The sequence below is a fragment of the Meriones unguiculatus genome, chromosome 18 (assembly GCF_030254825.1).
Source record: "Meriones unguiculatus strain TT.TT164.6M chromosome 18, Bangor_MerUng_6.1, whole genome shotgun sequence".
Lineage (NCBI taxonomy): Eukaryota > Metazoa > Chordata > Mammalia > Rodentia > Muridae > Meriones > Meriones unguiculatus.
Genome location: NC_083365.1, coordinates 16,304,321 through 16,324,087, shown reverse-complemented (window position 1 = coordinate 16,324,087; position 19,767 = coordinate 16,304,321). Strand labels below are relative to the sequence as shown.

At 48.1% G+C, this 19,767-nt stretch overlaps 1 protein-coding gene across 1 annotated transcript in view; it reads right to left on the bottom strand.

Moving 5' to 3' along the window:
* Shc4 (SHC adaptor protein 4) overlaps positions 1-14,783 on the bottom strand; it is a 94,727-nt gene extending 79,944 nt beyond the window's left edge. The window contains exon 1 of the mRNA XM_060371480.1: positions 13,420-14,783. Coding sequence (XP_060227463.1) covers positions 13,420-13,998 — 579 coding nt within the window. The 5' untranslated portion in view covers positions 13,999-14,783. The remainder of the gene's footprint in view (positions 1-13,419) is intronic.
* Positions 14,784-19,767: the final 4,984 nt, after the last annotated feature.

Genomic DNA, 19,767 nt, shown 5'->3' with positions numbered 1-19,767 from the left:
AACCAATAATGATGTGTGTGTGTGTGTGTGTATGATCTCTCCTGACAACCCCTAACTGCTTAAAGGGAACAGCTTTTTAATATGACTTTATCGCTCAATTCTAAGCCCTTGAAGAAAATAATTATGCCCTGTATCCACAAATCTGACTCGGCCTTGAAAAGTGGGGGCCTAGAGTATGTGCTTGTATCAAGTAATACCTAAAAAAACAAAACTAAACGAAACAACAACCTTGTATGCTCAAAGGATAAGTTTTGCTAGTGCTTGTTCGAGGCAAAGGGACATTAGGGATACCAGCAACCTCTTCCATTCGTCATTCCTGCCCAGAAGTGTCTGTACCCTTGGCCTTCAAGAGCCTTTCACCTATAAAACATTGCTCCTGTGCATGCAATCATATGGAGTCCTGTGGGCTCGGCTGCCAGTAGGTATAGCTAAATTATACTGTTCCTACACGAGGAATGATGACGCACACTTTTAATCTGAGCACTCAAGAGTTCCAGGCCAGCTTGGTTTACACAGAGACCCTGTCTCGAAACAAAACAAAGAAACAACAACAACAAAATCACATCAAAACAAAGAGCTGTGGCTATCACCTAGTTACACATCAGCGAAATGGGACAATTGGAAAAAGCTTAGTCATCTGTTAACAGTTGCTGGGTTTAACGAAATACAGTGTCTTCAGCAGAGCATGAGGACAGCGCCAGCTTCTCTTTCACCATATCCCAAGCTCAAGCACGGAAGCCCTGCACAGATGGCCGGCTTCACAATGCTGAGACTATGCCTCACGCCAATAGCTCTCCCATGGGGCCCTAAAGTGCTGAATGACACTCAGCCAGTCTTCCTCTTAGATGATTTCCCTGAAAAAGAAAATGGCCAACGTGTCTTCGCAGAGTTGCAGCCCAGGCACTTGCCACCCATCATTTTGTTTTGTTTTTTTCAAAGGAAACGTGAGTGTTCTGTAGTGGACTCTGATTCTGGTGGTAGGCTGAAGGGAAGGCCAAGCTTGGAGGAAACTCGGAGATCATTCACTCCAGCTCCTCTACAAAAAAACAAAACAAACAAAAAAACGAAAAAAAAAGCATGATGCATCTAAGCAAAGGGGAGAGAGAGAAAAGCTCCCTAAGACATGAGGATTTTGCTTTGCTTTTGCTTGTAGGAATCTGTGTGTCAATGAAATGAAAGGTCAGCTAAGGAGAAGAGTGATTGTAAGGGTATTATAGACTTGAGCACGCTCAGTGACGTCGTTGACCATACCTGGAAAGAGGAGAGGCCAGGGTAAGTTCACAGTCCCTGGGAATGGTGGGAAACAAAGCTGGCAAGGCCTAATTCAGATAAATTTGTCTTTAGTTACGAGTCAGGTCCGACCTCATTCCTGGAAGTAGGAGGTAACATCTGCCCTCTCTGTATGTCTGGGTAGCTTTAGCAATTTCACATCTTCCTATAAGCAGGACTGAGCCTCCGTTTGTGTAAGTCCGAAAGCTACTGTGGAGTGTGCAGCAGGACCCAGGCCTTCAACAGCGACAGCGTCATGGACCTCACTGCGATTGCACCTCAGAAAGGATGTTCTCGCTACTCAGTACTCAAACACAGGGAGTGTTGGGCCTGAGACGGCTCAGCAGAGAAAGGCGCTAGAAGCCAAGTCTGATAGCCTGAATTCAGTCTCCAGGAGGATCCACTAAAGGAGCGAGCTGTTTGTCCCCTAACCTCCACACACAGGCGAAAAGCTCATGTACATGGGCACACGCAGCACACACACATGCTTACACATACATACATACATGCGCACACTTTTACACACACACTAAATAAATAAATGTGATTGAAACCAAATAAGCAAAAATCCCACTTTCAGTCACAAACCCTTTGTGCTTCTGAAGCAGGAAGTGACCTGAACAATGTCACTATCTTTGGGTCCTAACGGAGCATGGAAGCTTGTCAGGTTGTTCTTTTACCAAAGACAGAGAGTTCCCAACGAGTCTACCCTACAATTGTGATTTGGACTCAAATAATGGCCCCTATTAGATCAGCACCTTCAGAGTGAATCTCAATTAGGACCTTAGATTCAATTGCATAATTTTTTAGTTTATACTCCTTAGAGGGAGAAAAAAAAATCACTTTCTAGCTGAGGAGAAAGAAAAGGTACAAAGAAGCTCTCTGTCTCTTTTTGGTTGGCTGGCTATGGCTGTTTTGTGTTTAGGGTCTTCTCTTTGTTGTTTGTTCATTTGTTTTTATTGTCCGCTTTGAGCTAGAATCACGACGTAGCCCTGGTTGGCTTGCAGCTTCATAAGTAGAACTCACAAAGATGCCCCTGCCTCTGACTTCCCAGGGCTGGGATTAAAGTGCCGCCATCATTCTCTGCCCCTCTCAACTCTAAAGTCCCTCAATGTGAGCTGGCTCGCTAGTATTACTGGTTATGACACTGAGTTTCAAGTCTGTAGAAACATAGCTCAGTGTAAGTCATCGACAGCTCAAGCGTGTGGCAGTTGATCTTCAGGGACGATTTGCTTGGGCTTAGACTCACCCAGGAGACATACCTCTGGCCTTGCCTCCGAGGGTGTTTGCAAAGAGGCTTTGCTGTGAGGTTGCCCACCTGCAATTCAGGCCACAGCCCTCTAGGGGCTGGGGTCCAGGGCTCCTTACACAGGGTAGAAGGAAGTGAGCCTTTCTGTTTCCTAACCTGTGACACTCTGGGACCAGCTGCTTCATGACCCTTCCAACCAGGCCTCCTGCCATGATGGACCATAAGCCTTTTTAATGGTGAGCCCAAATAAACCTTTCTTCTCTTAAGTCTCCCGTGTCGGACATTTTGTCATAGCAATGACAAGAGTAACTAACACAGAAGAAATGCTCAAGTACAACTCCAGGTCTGGAGTGAGGTCAGGGAGTCGTAAGGAAGGAAGAGTCCGTCTCAAACTTGACTCTCATGGAGGTCAGGCAGTTTCTCTCCTTCCCCAGCTGCCTATGCTCCAAACCTATAGGTATGACCCCTGACTCACAGCATTCATGGATCAAGCAGTGGGAACCATGAAAAGCAGGTGACAGCAAGCTGGCGTAAGCCTGCACCCTCCAAAGAGGAACCATTTTCTTTAACATTCCTCTGAAATACCCCGTCTTCTGGAAAGTTCCCTCATTCTCTCACTGAAGAACTGAGGCAGACAATTCTGCCCGACTAAAAGGTTAACATTGTTGGCAGTCTCCCCCAGTGTTTGGCGAGAGCTATGAAATCTACCCGCTTAGCAAATTTTCAGTATCCGATACAAAATGACTAACTTTAGCCCCGTGCTGACTGCCAGAGCTTGAGACCTGCTCATCCTGCTGACCCGCAAATTTGTATTCTCTGACATCCATCTCCCTGTCTCCATCCTTCCTCATTCAGGTAGCTATTATTCTGCCCTTTGTTTCTGTGTTTTCAGTGTGTGTGTGTGTGTGTATGTGTGTGTGTGTGTGTGTGGTGCTGAGGATCAAACCTAGGGCTTTGTGCATCCTAGGCAAACACTCCCCCATTGTGCCACACCCACACCCCCAGCTTCAACATTTTTTGAATCCATATAAGAAATGCAACCCCCAACTGTTATCAGCTTTGGAACAACCATTTTTCAGCGTCCTGTCTTGGGATCAGGAAGACAAATTTAGGAGGATGTCATTCGGCAGGGAAATTAGCGAAGCGCAGCTTTTTGCCTTCTCTTCTCCTACCCTGACGGTGAATACTCCAGCAGCGGTACAGCAACCCTGGAGAGCCCAAGGAAGGAAGCCATGGGGTACGGAAGGCCAGGCGAAAAGGGAAGGAGCCTGAGCTGAGGACTCTGTGGCAACCTTTAACCCTGATCCACCCACCTGCGAACATTTTTGTAACAAAGCAACTGAGGGAACTCTGTCTGGGTGAAATCCATTACTCTCATGTCTTCACCCAAATGACCAGCCGCCTCTTAATCAGCGCTCTGCTGGTGGCTCCTCTCAGTCCCCCCTTTCCAGGGACTGCTCCAAAGAGCTTTCTCATTAGAGGCTTGGCAGTTCTTAAACAGCAAGATTAGCATTTCATTGTCTGTTAGATGGAAGAAGGTCCTTTCTATGGTAATGACCCACAACACTGACCATCCTAGGCTTGATGAATATCACGCTCTCCCTAGCCATTTTTTACTTTCCAGAGAAACACAACAATTACAAACAAAAAACACTAATAATTAATAATAATAATAATAATAATAATAATAGTAATAAATCAAGGCATCTTCTTTGAGTTTGCAGCAGGTAAGAGCAGTAAGAGTGAAGGGAACTTATAGCTCCTAAATAAAGGAGCAGGCCCTCGATGAGCTGGAGATAACAACTATGGGACAACACACAGGATGTCAAAAGCTGGAAGTGCCTCGTGAGCCGTGTCAACCAATCATGTGGCACAACTACTGTTGTGTGACGCTACAATAAAATTCTCCACCTGGGTCTGCTCTTGCATCGAGCGGGCTATTGGTAGGTCTACACCAACACGGAAGTATGTCGCTGGACTGATGCCTTTTGCCGTGAACTGTGTGCTCACTGGGAATCCTCTGTGTTTGTGCCACATCTTCATTTAGCAGTCGCTACAGAATCTACACAGACATTACACACACTGATAAGGTGTGAATACTGTATTTAATTTTTTTTTTAGAGTCACTCTTTGAAACAGGCCAAAAACTTGGTAAAAACTACTTCGTGATGGCCAGTTGCGCTTAAAAACAATCTTAAGTTGGGGGTAGCTGAGACTATTCAAAACTATACTAAAATGTGGAGTGGGCTCTGCCCTCATCCGCTCTGAAGATGTCGGCAAGAGCTCTTTCGCTTCAGAGAAATGAAGAAGTGTAATACAGATGGGATGCTGTGGGCAGAAGCTACTCAAAAGGAATGAAAAGAATATGAATCACTGCCTACAGTCATCCAATAAAGGACCCTGACTTCACAGCACAAATGTAGACTTATGTAAGTCACCTATGTGTCAAAATTATATATGCAGCATTGTCTTGTCTTTTCTTTCCAGTCTTCAGGGTATCAGAGAAGAGGCCTTCTATTCTGCCGGATGAAGAGGCACTCCTGTCTTTACCACTCTTTGAAACCACCTCCATCACTCCACTTAACAGGTCAGGTAAAGATGACCGACCACTGAGCTACAAAACACAACACAAGCAGAACTTTTCCACACTTTTACCTGCCTCTGGCCGCCTCCCTTTCGTCTGGATGACTCTGCCATGCCCAGTTCAACTTGCCTGAAATGGAACCTCCTCCCTCCTGATGCTTCTTCTCCTGCTGGGGTGCCCGTGCCTTTCGCTGGCAGCTCTCCCACCGCAGTGTTTGTCCCATGCCTTACTTGCAGGTATGATTCTGTACATTGTAGACCATATGGACTTTACCAGAAAACTCCTAGGTCTGATAAACACTTTTAGAAGAGTGATAGGCTACAAAATTACCAATAAAGCCAATAGCAATTTTGAGCTAGAAGAATGATGCTGGGTCCTGGGCAGTGGTAGCGCACACCTTTAATTCTAGCAAAGACAAAGACAGGTGTCCAGCCTGGTCTACAGAGCAAGTTCCAGGACAGTCAAAGCTACACAGAGAACCCTTATCTCAAAAAAAAAAAAAAAATGGTGGAGGTGTCACCATAGTTGATTTCAGAACTGTTGAATAAAGATAGCTTAGTAATGGCATAAAAGCAGCCATGTAAATCAGTGGAGTAGAAGCACCAGATATAACCCACACATACAGCAACCTTATTTTTGACAAAGACGCCAAAAATATGCATTGGAGAAAAAAAAAACAAAACAACAACAACAACAAACCCAGCATCTTTAGAAAACAGGGTATGAAAGTTGGGCATCCACATGGAGAGTGATGAGACCAGATCCGTCTCCTGTACACCACACAAAATCAACTCAAATGAGTCAAAGATCTTCAAGCAAGACCCCAAATGCTGGAACTACCAGGCAGGAAAACACTTCAAGATATAGACATAAGTTTTCTGAACAGGCCTCTAGTCGCTCAGGAAATAATGCTGACAGTTGACAGATGGGACGCCATGAAACAGAAAAGCTTCGGTTCAGCAAAGAAAATAGTTAATTGATCAAAGAGACAGCACACAGAACGGAAGAAAACCTTTGCTATTTGCAAATGTTATGGGAGACTAATATCTAGAATATGGAAAAAAACTAGGAAAGATAGACAAGGATTCAAATAACTCAAGAGTAAATGAGCTAATAAAATAAGTTTCAAAAAATTGGACACAGGGGCTCATTAACACATGAAGAAAATGTTCTACCTCACTAGCCGTCAGAAAGACCTACAGTTAGAGTCCTTCTCATTCCAGTCAGAATGGCAGTCATGAAAAAAACAAAAACAAAAACAAGCAAATGCTGGCGAGGATGTGGACAAAAGGGAATCTTTATACACTGTTGATGAGATTGTAAACTTGTCCAGCCTCTGTGGAAATTAGCATGGAGTCTCCTCCAAAAGCTAAAATTAGCTCTCACATATGACCCCTGGGTTTTCACCAAAGGACTCCAGGTCAACACACCACAGAGACACTTACACTTCTTGTTTATCAGCACATCAGCTAAGGTAGGCACATACCTCTAGGTGCCCATCAACAGAGGTATGGGTAAGAAAAATGTGGTCTGTGCACAGGCGTACATGAATATCTGTGAGGACCAAAGTCAATGTCAGTGTCCTCCTCTGTTGTTCTCCACCTTAATCGCTTTCCAATAAATAGCTCAAACAAACTATTTTCCAGTGTTGCTGTGATTGATAGTTTTATGTCAACTTGACACGGATTAAAGTCATCTAAAAAATATGCCTATCCAGTTGTGGGGCATTTTCTTTTTTTTTTTTTTTTTTTTTTCTTTTTTTTTATTTTATTTTATTTATTTTTTTTATCAGTTACATTTTATTAACTCTGTATCCCAGCCGTGTCCCGATCCCTCATTCCCTCCCAGTCCCTCCCTCCCTCCCTCCCTCATCTCCACCGTGCCCCTTTCCAAGTCCACTGATGGGGGGGACCTCCTCCCCATTCATCTGATCCTGTTTTATCAGGTATCTTCAGGACTGGCTGCAAAGCCCTCCTCTGTGGTCTAACAGGACTGCTCCTCCCTTCGGGGGTGGGGAGACCAAAGAGCCAGTCATCGAGTTCCTGTTAGAAATAGTCCCTGTTCCCCTCACTTTGGGAAACCAATTGGTTACTGAGTTACCACAGGCTACATCTGAGTGGAGGTTCTAGGTTATATCCATACATGGTCCTTGGTTGAATGTCAGTCTCAGAAAAGACCCTGTGCCCAGATATATTTGGTCCTTGTGGAGCTCCTATCCTTTCCCCATCAGACTAACTCCCCTTCTTTCTTATGATTCCCTGTACTCTGCCAAAGGTTTGGTCATGAGTCTTTGCTTTGAAAACACTGCTAGTTAGAGTCTTTCAGATGCGCTCAGTAGACTCCTGTCATACGTTCAATGCACATCCCATCTGTCTTTCTAAATGAGGATTGATCATCTTACCCCATGTTTGCTGTGGGGCATTTTCTTAATTGGTTATTGATGTGGGAGGGTCCAGCCCACTGTGGATGGTGTTGTCTTTGGATTGGCCCTGGGTTCTATAAGAAAGCAGGTCAAGCAAGCCACACTGAGCAAGGCAGGAAGCAGTACCCTTCCATGGCCTCTGCATTAGCTCCTGCCTACAGGTTCCTGTCCTGCCTGAGTTCCTGTCCTGACTTCCTTCAGCGATTGTAGTAAAACTCTGCTGCTAGTGAGAGAATGCCTGATCTTGCTGCTGGTGTGCTTGACATCCCAAGGGGGTTGGCAGGGTACTGTTGGGTGGGAAATAGAGTGGGAATGTATGCGGTTCAGAAAATGTGTGGGTTTAAGAGAGTAGAAAGAAGAAAGGACACGAGACTTAACTTGAACTGCAATTCCTCTGAATCCCTAGGTTATTCCTTTTTAGCTCCTGACCCACATCGAGGCTTCCTTGCTGTCTCTGAGTGACTCAGCACTATTGGCAGGTTAGGCCGCACAAGGCTTGTTACGGGAGCTGTCTGTGTCCAGCCAGACACCTGGCTGCATCCAAACACTAAGACCAGAAGCACTCCTTCCCTCCCAGGCATAACCGAAAGCATCTCCAGGGATTGCCAAATGGCCAGAGAGGCAAAAGGCATCCCAGGCACTTATCCAAGTCAGTGTTCTCCATTTTCATGTGCATAAGAACCCTGTAGGGGCTTAACATGCAGGTCCTGGCATCCCCTGTCTCAGGGTGCAAGCTAGAAAACTACATTTTTAACGATGTAAAGAGTCCTTGGAAGGCTTTTGGAAACAGCACAATGAAGAGTCAGTAAGATAAATGTCTTCATGGGTTTTCAATCTATTGCTCTGAGGGATCAGAGCAGGCCAATGGATGATGGGCTCCTCTAAGAGAAGACACAGCCAAAACTTAGGAAGAAGGTTCTGCTAGGCCCCAGGGAGGGGACCTAGTGAGGTACCAAGGCCAAATTTAGTCACACACACGCCTACCTAGCTTCTAATATACCTAGGTATACCTAGACCTTTGAATGTCCACCCCTCCCCATGACAAGTTTTGTACAAAGCTTTTTGAATCCTTTTCTTTTCTCATCTCAGCCCGTCCCTAACAACAAGACAAGTTTATCACATCGAAGCAAGATTTGTTTAAAAAGTCTTATCAAGCTCCCCACCGACTGGCGTACAAAGTAACTTCTGACATACGACTTCTTTGTGAACCATGGACAGCCCGTTCCAGGACACCGCCGCATTTACAGCCCAGAAAAGGCTTTTCCCACCGAGGAGGCGGGATCCCTCCCTCCCTTTCGTCCCCAAGTACCGTTTGTCCCACTACATAAAAGAAAAAAACAAAACAGTAAGTTCACTCAAAAAGACATTTCAGCTCGTGTATCATGTTTGCCCGTTTGGAAAATGAGAGATAAAGAGGTTGGAAGTTTTTTCACACGGCTATGCCAAGGGCAGCAGTGCGAACCTGGCCACCTTTGGGTGCAGACAGCCACAGAAGTGAGGGGAGCTGGGTGGCAGGGGTGTAGAGTCGCCTTGAACCGGCCCTTCTAACGTTTTCTCTCGGGGCTTCTCAAGTCTTTGACCACCCGGTGTGTGGCACTTGTCACAGGAGCCCTGGGGGTCCAGTCTAGGGCAATGGCTCAGAGAGGCAAAGTTTGGAGTCTGCAATTGTGCAGATGGCAGCCAGGCCAGTTGTGTGAGCTGACCCTGCACAGCGCTGCCTTGTCTACCGGGCTCCATCAGGAAGCTTCTAGGCAGTATGTCTTGGGGTGGGAGAGCTGATGGGAGGAGAAGGGGGCGAGAGTGAGGCAAACCTGGATGGGAGCCTCAATCTGCCACTTACTAACTGTCGAGTACAGGCACCATCCGTTCTCCGAGCTTTTTTAGAGAAAACAGTCTATCCCAGAGGACAGCGGGGAAGACCACTGGTGGAGGACTCCAAGGTGGCTCCCTCTGCCTTAGTCTTCGGACTGTGTTAGGGACGATGTTGGAGAGTGGTGGGAAATAAAATTAACATTTCAAAGGAGAAAGGAACCATGATAGTGCATGTCTGTAATCCCAGCAGAGGCAGAGGCCAAAACTACACAGAGAAACCTTGTCTCAAGAAGAAGCAGAACAACAACAACAACTCAGGGCTCTCTCCTTTGATCCCAACACTCTGCAGATTGTACTGGGTACCTCGGAGACTGACACCAGTGTCTCTTGATTAAAGCGCCCTGGAAAGGCCTCAGAGACAGGAGGCTTTGTCTTACTTACTTACTTACTTTTGAAGACAAAATTCGCCATCTGACATTATGGGATGAAGCTGTTTCATGCTGGGACTTTACCCAGACTCTACTTGTTCCGCTATGGTTTGCTGTCTTAGAAAGTTGGCTGGTAAGGCCAGCCCCCCTGAGAAACCTCCAAGAGAATCAAAATCTGAACTCAAAGGAGAAAGTTCCTTAAAAATAGACACTTAGGAGTCACACAAAAATTTTGATAGCATTACTAATTCTACATCATACAACCACAGGAAGAATCTTGAAAAAAAAAAGTTGTTTACCCCAAAGCCAACTCTTGACTTTGGGTAGATGGAAAATGGAGTTACCGTTGCAGTAAATGAAGAGGCCATCGCAATGGTGTCCTGACCCCAAGGATACAGCCCTCTCCACCCAAGATCCATGGCACCACTAATGTTTGAACAGGACACCGACTTCTCTGTTTATTAAAAGCCCCCAGGAACAACACCTATGCTTAGTCTATTTCACTGACCAATGTCTACTGTCTATGACAGTTCCTGCAATGTGATTGGCTCATGGCATGTGTAGGTTCGACAAATGAGTGACTGGGAGTAGAAGGCAGTGGTCACATACGTGGATAAGGAGGAGGAACACGGGGGCTTCTTTTACCTACAAAAATTTTCCTCACTGGCCCTGTGTCCACTTGCCATTCCGGGCATTGCTTGATCCCCTGACCTGAATCTATCACCCCACCGCAAGCTTTTGTTCACATCCCCATAGGCTTGTTCCTATAGACAAGGACATAGCAATCATGCTGTCTCACTCGATACAATATTTCTCACTGAAAATTAAGAGGCCGATGCTTCATCTTAGGTAATTGGTTCACCTCCCAGTAGAAATCTCAGGAACAGAATGCCAGCCAAGGAGGACCCTGCAGGGAAGAGAGCTAAGAACGGTATGTAGGAGACATGAGTCCAGATCTCACTCTGCTCTTGACTTGAAAAATTACTCCTTTGGGATTCCGTTTCCTCAGAGACATTTTTAACTCGATAACATGACAAATGCAGTCCTTTTTGTTTCTCAAGTTAGGATCTATAAACATTAAGATATTTTAGGGTTTTGTGAGAGAGGCAGCTGAAACTGGAGGTGCACATCATGATATCGCAGCAAAATTGTGAGTTCTTCTGGGTTATGGGGTCAGCATATCTTCCGGGGTAAGTTATCTATCACCCCTTAGAGAAGACAGCTGGCATCCTCATCAGAAACGCAGAGACACCGGTTAAGGGGACCTCCCAGGGAAAATGGACACCACCCAGAAAGTCCTTCCACAACTAAAAGTGTACAGGTGTGTGAGTGTGGGGAGCCAGCAGAGGGTGCGAGAACAAAGGTGGGGCGGGGGGGGTAGAAATCTGAAGGCGATAGACAGGTGTCGAGAGCACAGGTTTGGGAGTCGCTCCAAACCGTAAAGCGTTGGCACCCTAGAGCCTGACAAATGCCAAGTGCTTCTGGACGGTCCACAAACACATGCAAGCCTGGCCGTGGTGTGCGATTCACTGCGCAGGGCAGGAGCTGGGCCGCACAAGCTTCCTTCCGTTCCTCAGGGGCTGTAGGCATCGATTTGCCAAGCCAGCCCCAAGCCTGATCTCTCTGCAGTCCTTCCAGCATCCATCACTAAGGCCTCCTTGAGATCCATGCTGTCAGCACACAGTGAAGACATTCTTTTCTACCTTCAGTTCTGACTTTGCAAGCTCAGTGCCGGGCTGACAAGACCCAGCACCTCTGATACCTCAGCTGTAATCTGGTAAATCAAACCTGAGCTTAGGCGTGCCCTTTCCCAGTTCACTCTGCTCTCCCTGGCGTCGTGAGTGTCACCCGAGACTTGACTTCATTCGCCAGTCTTCATCCTAACTCATCTACACCCTCCATGAACAACAGCAAGCGTTCTCACTGGCCTCGGGCATTTCTTCCCGCTCCGGCATGAGTTAAATAAGCCAGCAGACGGATCTTTTTTAAAGCTACATTCGTGGTTTGTCTGCGAACCTGTCCTCTTCCTTTGGCCCTGGATGGGCTTTGATGGTCACTCTCTTCCCCGATCTAACTTGTTCAGTTCTAATGACTATGCGCCAGCCCCATGCCGCCGCCCCCCCACCCCCGTCACCTACCCTCCAGGACAAACCCCATGCTTCCCTGTAGCCCCCACAGTGACTTTGATCCTACTCTTTTTTAATTAAATTTTTATTATTTATATTAATTACAGTTTATTTACTTTGCATCCCAGCTGTAGCCCCCTCCCTCATTCCCTCTCAATCCCACCCTCCCTCCCTCATCTCCTCCCTGACCTTCTCTAAGTCCACTGATAAGGGAGGACCTCCTCCCCTTCTATCTGACCTTAGCTTATCAGGTCTCTTCAGGACTGGCTGCAATGTCCTCCTCTGTGGCCTAGCAAGGCTGCTCCTCCCTTGGGGGTGGGGAGGTCAAAGAGCCAGCCACTGAGTTCATGTCAGAGACAGTCCCTGTTCCCCTTACTAGAGAAACCCACTTGGATGCTGAGCTGCCATGGGCTCCATCCGAGCAGGGGTTCTAGGTTATATCCATGCATGGTCTGTGGTTGGAGAATCAGTCTCAGAAAAGACCCCTGTGCCCAGATATATTCGGTCCTTGTGGAGCTCCTGTCCTCTCCAGGTCTTACTAACTCCCCCTTCTTTCATATGATTCCCTGCACTCTGCCCAAGGTTTGGTTATGAGTCTCAACATCTGCTTTGATACGCTGTTAGGTAGAGTCTTTCAGAGGCCCTCTGTGGTAGACTCCTGTCCTGTTACTTGTTTTCTCCTACATCCAATGTCCATCCCATTTGTCTTTCTAAGTGAGGGTTGATCCCCTTCAATTAGCTTCTTCAGGTGTTTAACTTCTTTAGGCGTACAGATTTTAGTATGTTTAGCCTATCTTTGATCCTACTCTTGCTCCTGTCCAGAACCCGCCTCACTACCAAGCAGATTTGCCATTGTCACGACACACCTTCTCATAAATCTCAAAACCCAGCTACATTCCCCCACCACGTCCCAAGGTCTCCAAGGATTCTCACACTATACATCGCTTGCCGTGCTCTCCTGTTGTCAAACATGCATAAGTTGAGATCTGAGCTCTAAAAGACAGAAGCTGGGAAGCTGCATTGCTACTTATTCAAATCTCGTTTTGGCAAAGATGGACCCAACACCAGTGAGGACCCTGACACGAGACATGGCACACGGATCAGGCCTACCTCCTTCTGTGTGGGCAAGTGCCTAGGCCAGCTCCAGCTATAACACTCGGGACTTTGCTAGGCTTTCAGAAGTGCTTGTTAAATGTCAAATTAAAAAGATTTAAACTAAGTCAAATCCCTTTCGTGCCACAGGCTCCTCTACCTTAGCACAGAAATCTCTACTGTAGTCATGTCAAGTATAACCTACTAGGCTGTCCCTATGAAGTCTCTACGAGAAACTATGTCTGCCCTCGACAGCTGCCTAAGGGCTAGCAACAGCTCAGACCCTCGGAGCAAACGGGGTCTTGACTCTGGTACAGATCCCTGCAGGAAATCTGAGAGGCCAAGTGTCCCTTCTGTTGACCAGGTAAAGCGAAGGCCCCACGGAGAGCACAGCTGCCCTTCAGCCAGCGCACGGGGAGCGGGCGTCTAGGACTTACCCTCACACAGTAGTTCAGACCGGTCCCCAACAGGTGCTGCAGAGCGTGCCGGTCCTGCTTGCTCCTGAGGGTCTGCTCTCCAGGGCCAGGCAGTGGACAAATATCAGAAGGCAAGGAGGCGACCCTGCGTCCCACCTGGTCCGGATGTGATGGAGGTGCAGGCTCAGTCCTGCTTAGACTGAATTCCGGGGACGGTGGGTTGCTCTGATCCTGGTTCTCTTGAAGCTTCTGCCGGGGCACCTCTTTGGTACCCAGGCAAAAGGTTTTCAGACTCAGAAAAGTGATTGGGTTGGCCAGCTTCATGCTTGCCATGCGCGGGATCAAGGTGCACAGCGCTGTGGGGCTCTCCTGGGCGTGCGCAACGGCATCTTCAGCTGGCAGGTGAGGGGCCAGGGCTGGGTGGGGAGGCGGCGTGGAGCCCTTGTTTCCGACCGACCCTCCGGGGCTCACTTCGTCCAGAGACGTGACGGACTCGTTCCGAAAGCGGCTGTACTTGGCCCTGTGAAGCATCCCCAGGTGTCCAAAGAGTCCTACATACAGCGCGAGTCCTGCCTGGCTGTCCTGGCTGCGTTCTCGCATAGCCGTGGCGGGGCAGAGACGGGGCGCCGGAGCCTCCACTGCCTCGCCGTCCAGTGGACCCACAGCACAGCCACCCTCCCGGGTCCCCCGGCTGCACAAGGGTGACAGCCCAGGAGGACGCCTCCCCGGCCCTGGCTGCAGCCCTTCCCGGCCCTGGCAGAGGCCCCCGGGGGGCGGGGGGGTGGTCCTCGCACCCGAGTTCCCCGGCCTGGGGTAGCGGGTGCCGCCACGCCTCTAGCCCTGAGCAGAAATATTCACACCCCCCTCCTTTCCCTCTGCGCGAAGGAACTTTCAAACCTGCTCCCTCCAGCTCCCACGGGGCGGGGCAGCGACCGGCCCCGTTAACCCTTTATTTGTTCCCGCGATTGTTCATTTCAAAGAAGGAGAGAGAGAGAGAGAAATAAATAAATAAATTATATTAAAAAAAAAAAGCACACAAGAGTCAAAGGCCCTTCTGTGCGGGCCGGGGTGAGGACGGCTGCCCCCTCTCGGAGGACCTCGGTTTCCGGGCCGCCAGCCAGGAGCCCTAGCGGCGGGCGCTGGTCCGCATTGTTCCTCCCGCCGGAGGTCCGGGCCTCCTCGCTGCAGCTCGGGTCCGATCCGATCCCGGCCGGACCGCCCCTCCTCTGGGCGCCCTTCCCTCCCGGACCCTCCCGCCGTCTCCTTCGGGAGGAGCCCGAGCGTCGCGGCCAGCCTAGCTGGGCGGGTAGTGCGCAGGCTGCTGAAATTTTTATGAATGAACTTTGCCGAATGAATTTCCCTCGCCGTGCGAGAGCTAATAAATCTGTGAATGGAGCTGAGAACAGCTGTAATTGACGGACCGGTTTGGGGGGAGGGGGGATGAGGGGGAGGGCTCCTGCTTGGTTTTCGTCCAATCAGGCTGCGGCTTCGTGAGTCACGCACCGTGACTCCTACTAAACTAGTAGCCGGGAGAAACGAAGCCGGGCGGAGCAGAGGGAGGGTGAGAGCTGATGAATGGGTTAAGAGTAAAGGCAGTTTTTGCTCCTGGACCGTCAGTATGCTGGGAAGCGAAAGATTAAAAATCTATTTCCCTTCTTGCTCAGATGGGAGGGGCGAGGGAACAGCTAGAAATTAGATGTATTGTTCCGCGGATATTAGGGCATATGGTAGGCAAGCAAGCCTGTGCGAAGGCTAGGTTCATTTATCTTAGAAACGTAATTTTTTTTTAATTGATTGCCGCTCCATCTTCCGTCTGGTGCAATTTCCTGAGCCCATCAAATGCCCGGGGAAGATGACAGTGAAGGCTGAGCGCACAGGAAGCTAGAGCCCCAGCTGGGCAGAGGAAATGCAGGTTCATTCAGGAGCTGAGAGGGAACGCTGAGACCTTGGGGTGGAGGTGGGGTGAAATCCTCAGGGGAGAGGCCGCTGAGGTTGCATTTCTCTGTGAGCCTTGGCTCTAGTACCTGAGACTATTCATGATTTCAAACACTAAGCCAGCAGCCAGGAGAATCTGGGAAGAAGGCCACCCCATCTTCTCACTGACCACAGGCTGCCTTAGTCTCGGGTTCCAGCCAGTGCAGGCATGAGCCTCCTCACCTCACCTCTGAGCTTCCATTGCTCTTAGGCCCAGAATGGCTTTTCAGCGTCCTGTCAACTTTGTTAGAATTTGTTTTTCTTTGGGAAGACCTTTTGTAGCTTTATCCGCCTTCCTTTCAATCCTTACTGACTTTCTTTTTGCATCTCCACGCTTTGCAAAACTGAAGGGAATGGCTAAACCAGAACTCATATTCTGGGGCCGCAGGGAGACAGAATGGAGGTGAGACTGAAATAGTCCCCTGGCGGCCTCTGACTGCTCCCATTCCTCTCTTTCATGTCCTCTGGGTTCCTCCCTCACTTAGGCTATGCCAGCAGAAGGGGAGCCTGTGCCATGAGAGCAGCTAGAAAAGAGATGGGTTTTTTGGAGTAAAGTTGAACCCCAACTCAGGGAGCACGGAGGGTGGCTAGGAACTTGATCCCCTGAGCTAACCTTGTGACTTTCTCATCAATGCTCAAATCTCACAGGTGTGCAGTCCTGGTAAGAAATACTAACCAAAGCCAGCAGTAGACTTGGACAGATGGACATGGTGATGGCTCCTTGGTGATACCAGAACACAAAAGCCACTTTGCCTCTCTTCCTCCAGCTGACCTTTGCTCCGCTGGGGCCCGGAGGCTTAGGGGTGAGTATGAACCCCCTGCTAGATCTCTACTCCAAAGAAAGCAGATCAGGGAAAGGCTGAAATTTTCTCTAGTGTTACAGTCTTGATTCCCTACTAAAAATGCTCGCTGGTTTCTTGGACCAAAACAAGCTAAAGCAGGAAGCTGGGGATAAAACAGAACTTAGGGGAAAGGTTCCTTTCTGATCCTCTTCACCACTGTGGTCACAAAACAAATATCATTTCTTCTTGAGAAGCACTGAAGAAAGCACTGAAGAGTGGGCTGCTAGTTTTGGAAAAATGGAGGGGGTAAATGGCTGTTTCTTCCTCTCCTTTTGCAAAGAGATATCACAGTCCAATGGCAGACTCAAGACCACAACAAGGGGACCTGCCCAGTTCCAGCTCTCATTTATTTCCACTCAAAGATATTCCCACAGGGATTTGCAGAAATAGCCACCAAGGCTAGAGGGATGGAAGATAACATTCAAAATCTAACACTGTTTTTGCTTCTTCTTCTTTTTTTTTTTTTTCCTAATTTAATTCTGGTTTTGCTGTAGTGTGTAAAAGGCATGGTATGAGAAAGCTGTCCCCATTCCCAGCCCTACAACCCATGGGCTGCTCATTTTTGCAGATGTATCCAGGAAAAGGCAGCTGGCTTTGCCACAGTGCGCGGGCAACTGTCTGCTTCTGAAGTTTGAGTTAGTTGGAGGGCCAGTCTATGCCATCTCCACTAGTGACACAGGTGGCCCGCAGGTGCCATTTTCTCTGGTGAGGGGAATGTCAGGCAACTATATTTGGTATCTGCCATGTTCCTAGGCTTGGGAAGATCCTGCTTGTTCACATACCTCCAGAAAACCATGCTCTAACATTCTGGCTAGTTTTGGATCTGCCCTCTGTCATTACTGCCAGTGTTCCGGAAATGATGTCTTTATAAAGGTCTAATTTTGTCCTGGCCAACAACATCCCAGAGTGTGAAGGTGCTATTTCATGATCCTCCTGTCCCCACAGAGAAACCTGTCATGGGATGGTTACAGCAACCTCTTCCAACTTCAGTTTGTTTAGAGGCTGCATCTAAGCTCACCATGAGAATCCACAACTCCTTTTTCCCAAACAGATTTGTAAGCAGCTTTTCAAAAAAGGGTTCCGCACTGCAGCTGAATTGTGAAATCTGTCACTACTGTGGAAGGTTCCACAAAGATGGTTATCAATGCCTCTACTCCACAGCTTGCATCCTCTCTCTATTTTAAGATAGACAAACAGAGTCAGGGGATAGATCTACAGACCTCCCACGACCGTCGTTAGGCCTTTGAACCTGAGTTTGGCCACATTTGTAAACCGCTTGAAACATAATGATGCTTTTTGCTTTTAACTTTCTTCGTTCTTGGGCTGGATTTTCACGAGCTGCTCTTCCATGCCTTCTCAACTGTTAATATTTTAAGAGCAGGAAATGTTTCTTCGCTTTCTCCGGGTCCACAAATAGAGACTACTTTGTCCCTGGGTAACTCTCAGCCAGTTCTAATTTAGATGGCTTAATGAGATTTGGGACAACTGGGCAGATGAGTTCCAATGAGATTCTAGACTTGGTAGGCTAGTAAGCAGGAAATTTTGAAGACATTGGGATGAGCTGGGTAGATGTTGCACATGAAACATGAGAACCTCTAATGGACAAAGAATGAACTAATTAACCTATGAAATATTGATAAACTTGTGTTAGTTAACCTGCTACATTTGTTACAGATTTTTTTGTTTTAATGGCAATATAGTGAATTTTTGTGTTACACCAGGAAGAAAGGAACATTTTGCACATGATATTAAGAAAGAAAGAAAAAACAGTAGGCGCAGCCTGGGTTGGAAACTTGACTGTCTTCCTATTCTCCATCAAATCAGATCAAGGTGAAGAGAAGAGCCTCACATGGGAACTTCCATCCACCAGCCTCTGCCTGGAATTCGTATGGGGAGAGCGAAGACAGACTCACCAAAAGCTCAGGTGTTGGAACAGCTCTCAGGGCAGACCCCTGTGTTTTCCAAGGCCACTTCAAGTCCTTCAGGGTCAGAGAAAAATGAAAAAAAAAAAAATCACAGGCCACTACATAGTGTGTGGGTCATGGCTAAGGCAAGCCTGAGCCAGTTCTAAAGGCATGTGAGTATTTATTACAAGAAAATAAATCCCAGATGATGGGAAGGTTGGCTTCGATCCAGGAGTGCGGGGATGTAGTTTATGGCCTGGACTACTCTGTGCTGTGTGGGCAGTTTGCAGCACTGCAGACAGGAAGCTCTGGCTGGGCAGCCCTGACTGAGGCCAGACGCAGAATCCGAGGCCAGCCTTCACAACCTCACAAGAGCCTATCGCTAAACACAAAGTAGGAAAGGGGCCAGTGAGATGACCTAGTGGAGGAAACTACTCGGCTGCCAAGCCTGATGACGACCTGAGTTTCAAACTCTGGGACCCACGCGATGAAAGAACAGCTGACCCCTGCAAGTTTTCCTCTGACCTCCACATGCGCACACACACACTAAACAGTAAGCAAATGGGGCTAGAGGTATGGCCCAAAGTTAAGAGTACTAAACCTGGATTCCCGGCATCCACATAGCAGCTCACAACTATCTACCACTCCAATTCCAGGGAGTTTGGTTTGGTGTCTCTGCCACAAAAAAAGAAAAAAAAAGGTGGGGGGGGGAGGCTCAGGCTCAAACTCTTCAAACTAATCATTCCTCAAATGTTGTCACTCTGTTGTCCCGTTACCGAGTTCCGTCTCCTGGCTTGGCAGGCTCCCTTCACACTGACTCTCAGACTAGACGAACTTCGTGTTTCTTTAATTTCTGCTCGAAACCTACTATTTGGATAGTTTGTTGTCTCTTTTAGGATTTTTGTTTGAGGCAGGGGTCTTGCTGTATAGCCCCTGGTTAGCTGTGGGGAACAAAGTTGGTGTGTAGCCGTACACCTGTAATCTTAGCACTCAAGAGGCTGAGACAGGAGAATTGAGTTCATCCAGCTAATGCTAAGTGTTACCGAATCACCTTCCCTAAAGGGAGGGTTCTAGGTGAGAGTTTAGCCAGGAAAGACTGGTAGATCAGAGAGGACACAGGGCCCCTTAGCTAAGCCAGAGAACTTTTTTTTTCATGGTGTTTTGAGACAGGGTTTCTCTGTGTCACCCTGACTGTCCTGGACTTGCTTTGCAGACCATGCTGGCCTTGAACTCACGGATATCCACCAACCTCTGCTTCCCGGGTGCTGGGATTGAGGGATCCACTTACAAGGCCTTTTGCTCAGTTTGCTCCTCCCTTGCTGAGGCTCAGGGCTGAGGCTCAGGGTGAGGCTGGAGGGGCCTCAGAAGAGGGGACAGAGGGGCAGGCACACACTTTGCGGAGCAGTGCAGGGAGAAGAAAGGCAGCCCTGGTGCCCTGCTCTCTGCTGGGCTGGTAGGAATGCAAACGGCCAGGTGTGAGGACTCAGCCACGCATGTAAGCCCTCTAGAAGAGGCTGGGCTCCACCAGCACACCACTGTAAAGCTGCTGTCATAATCCCATGAGCCCTTTTGGCCTCTTGAGCTGACTTCACCTTTTAAGCCCCCTTTTCATTTTACATAGAAGTACCTTATTTATTGGGGGAAATTAA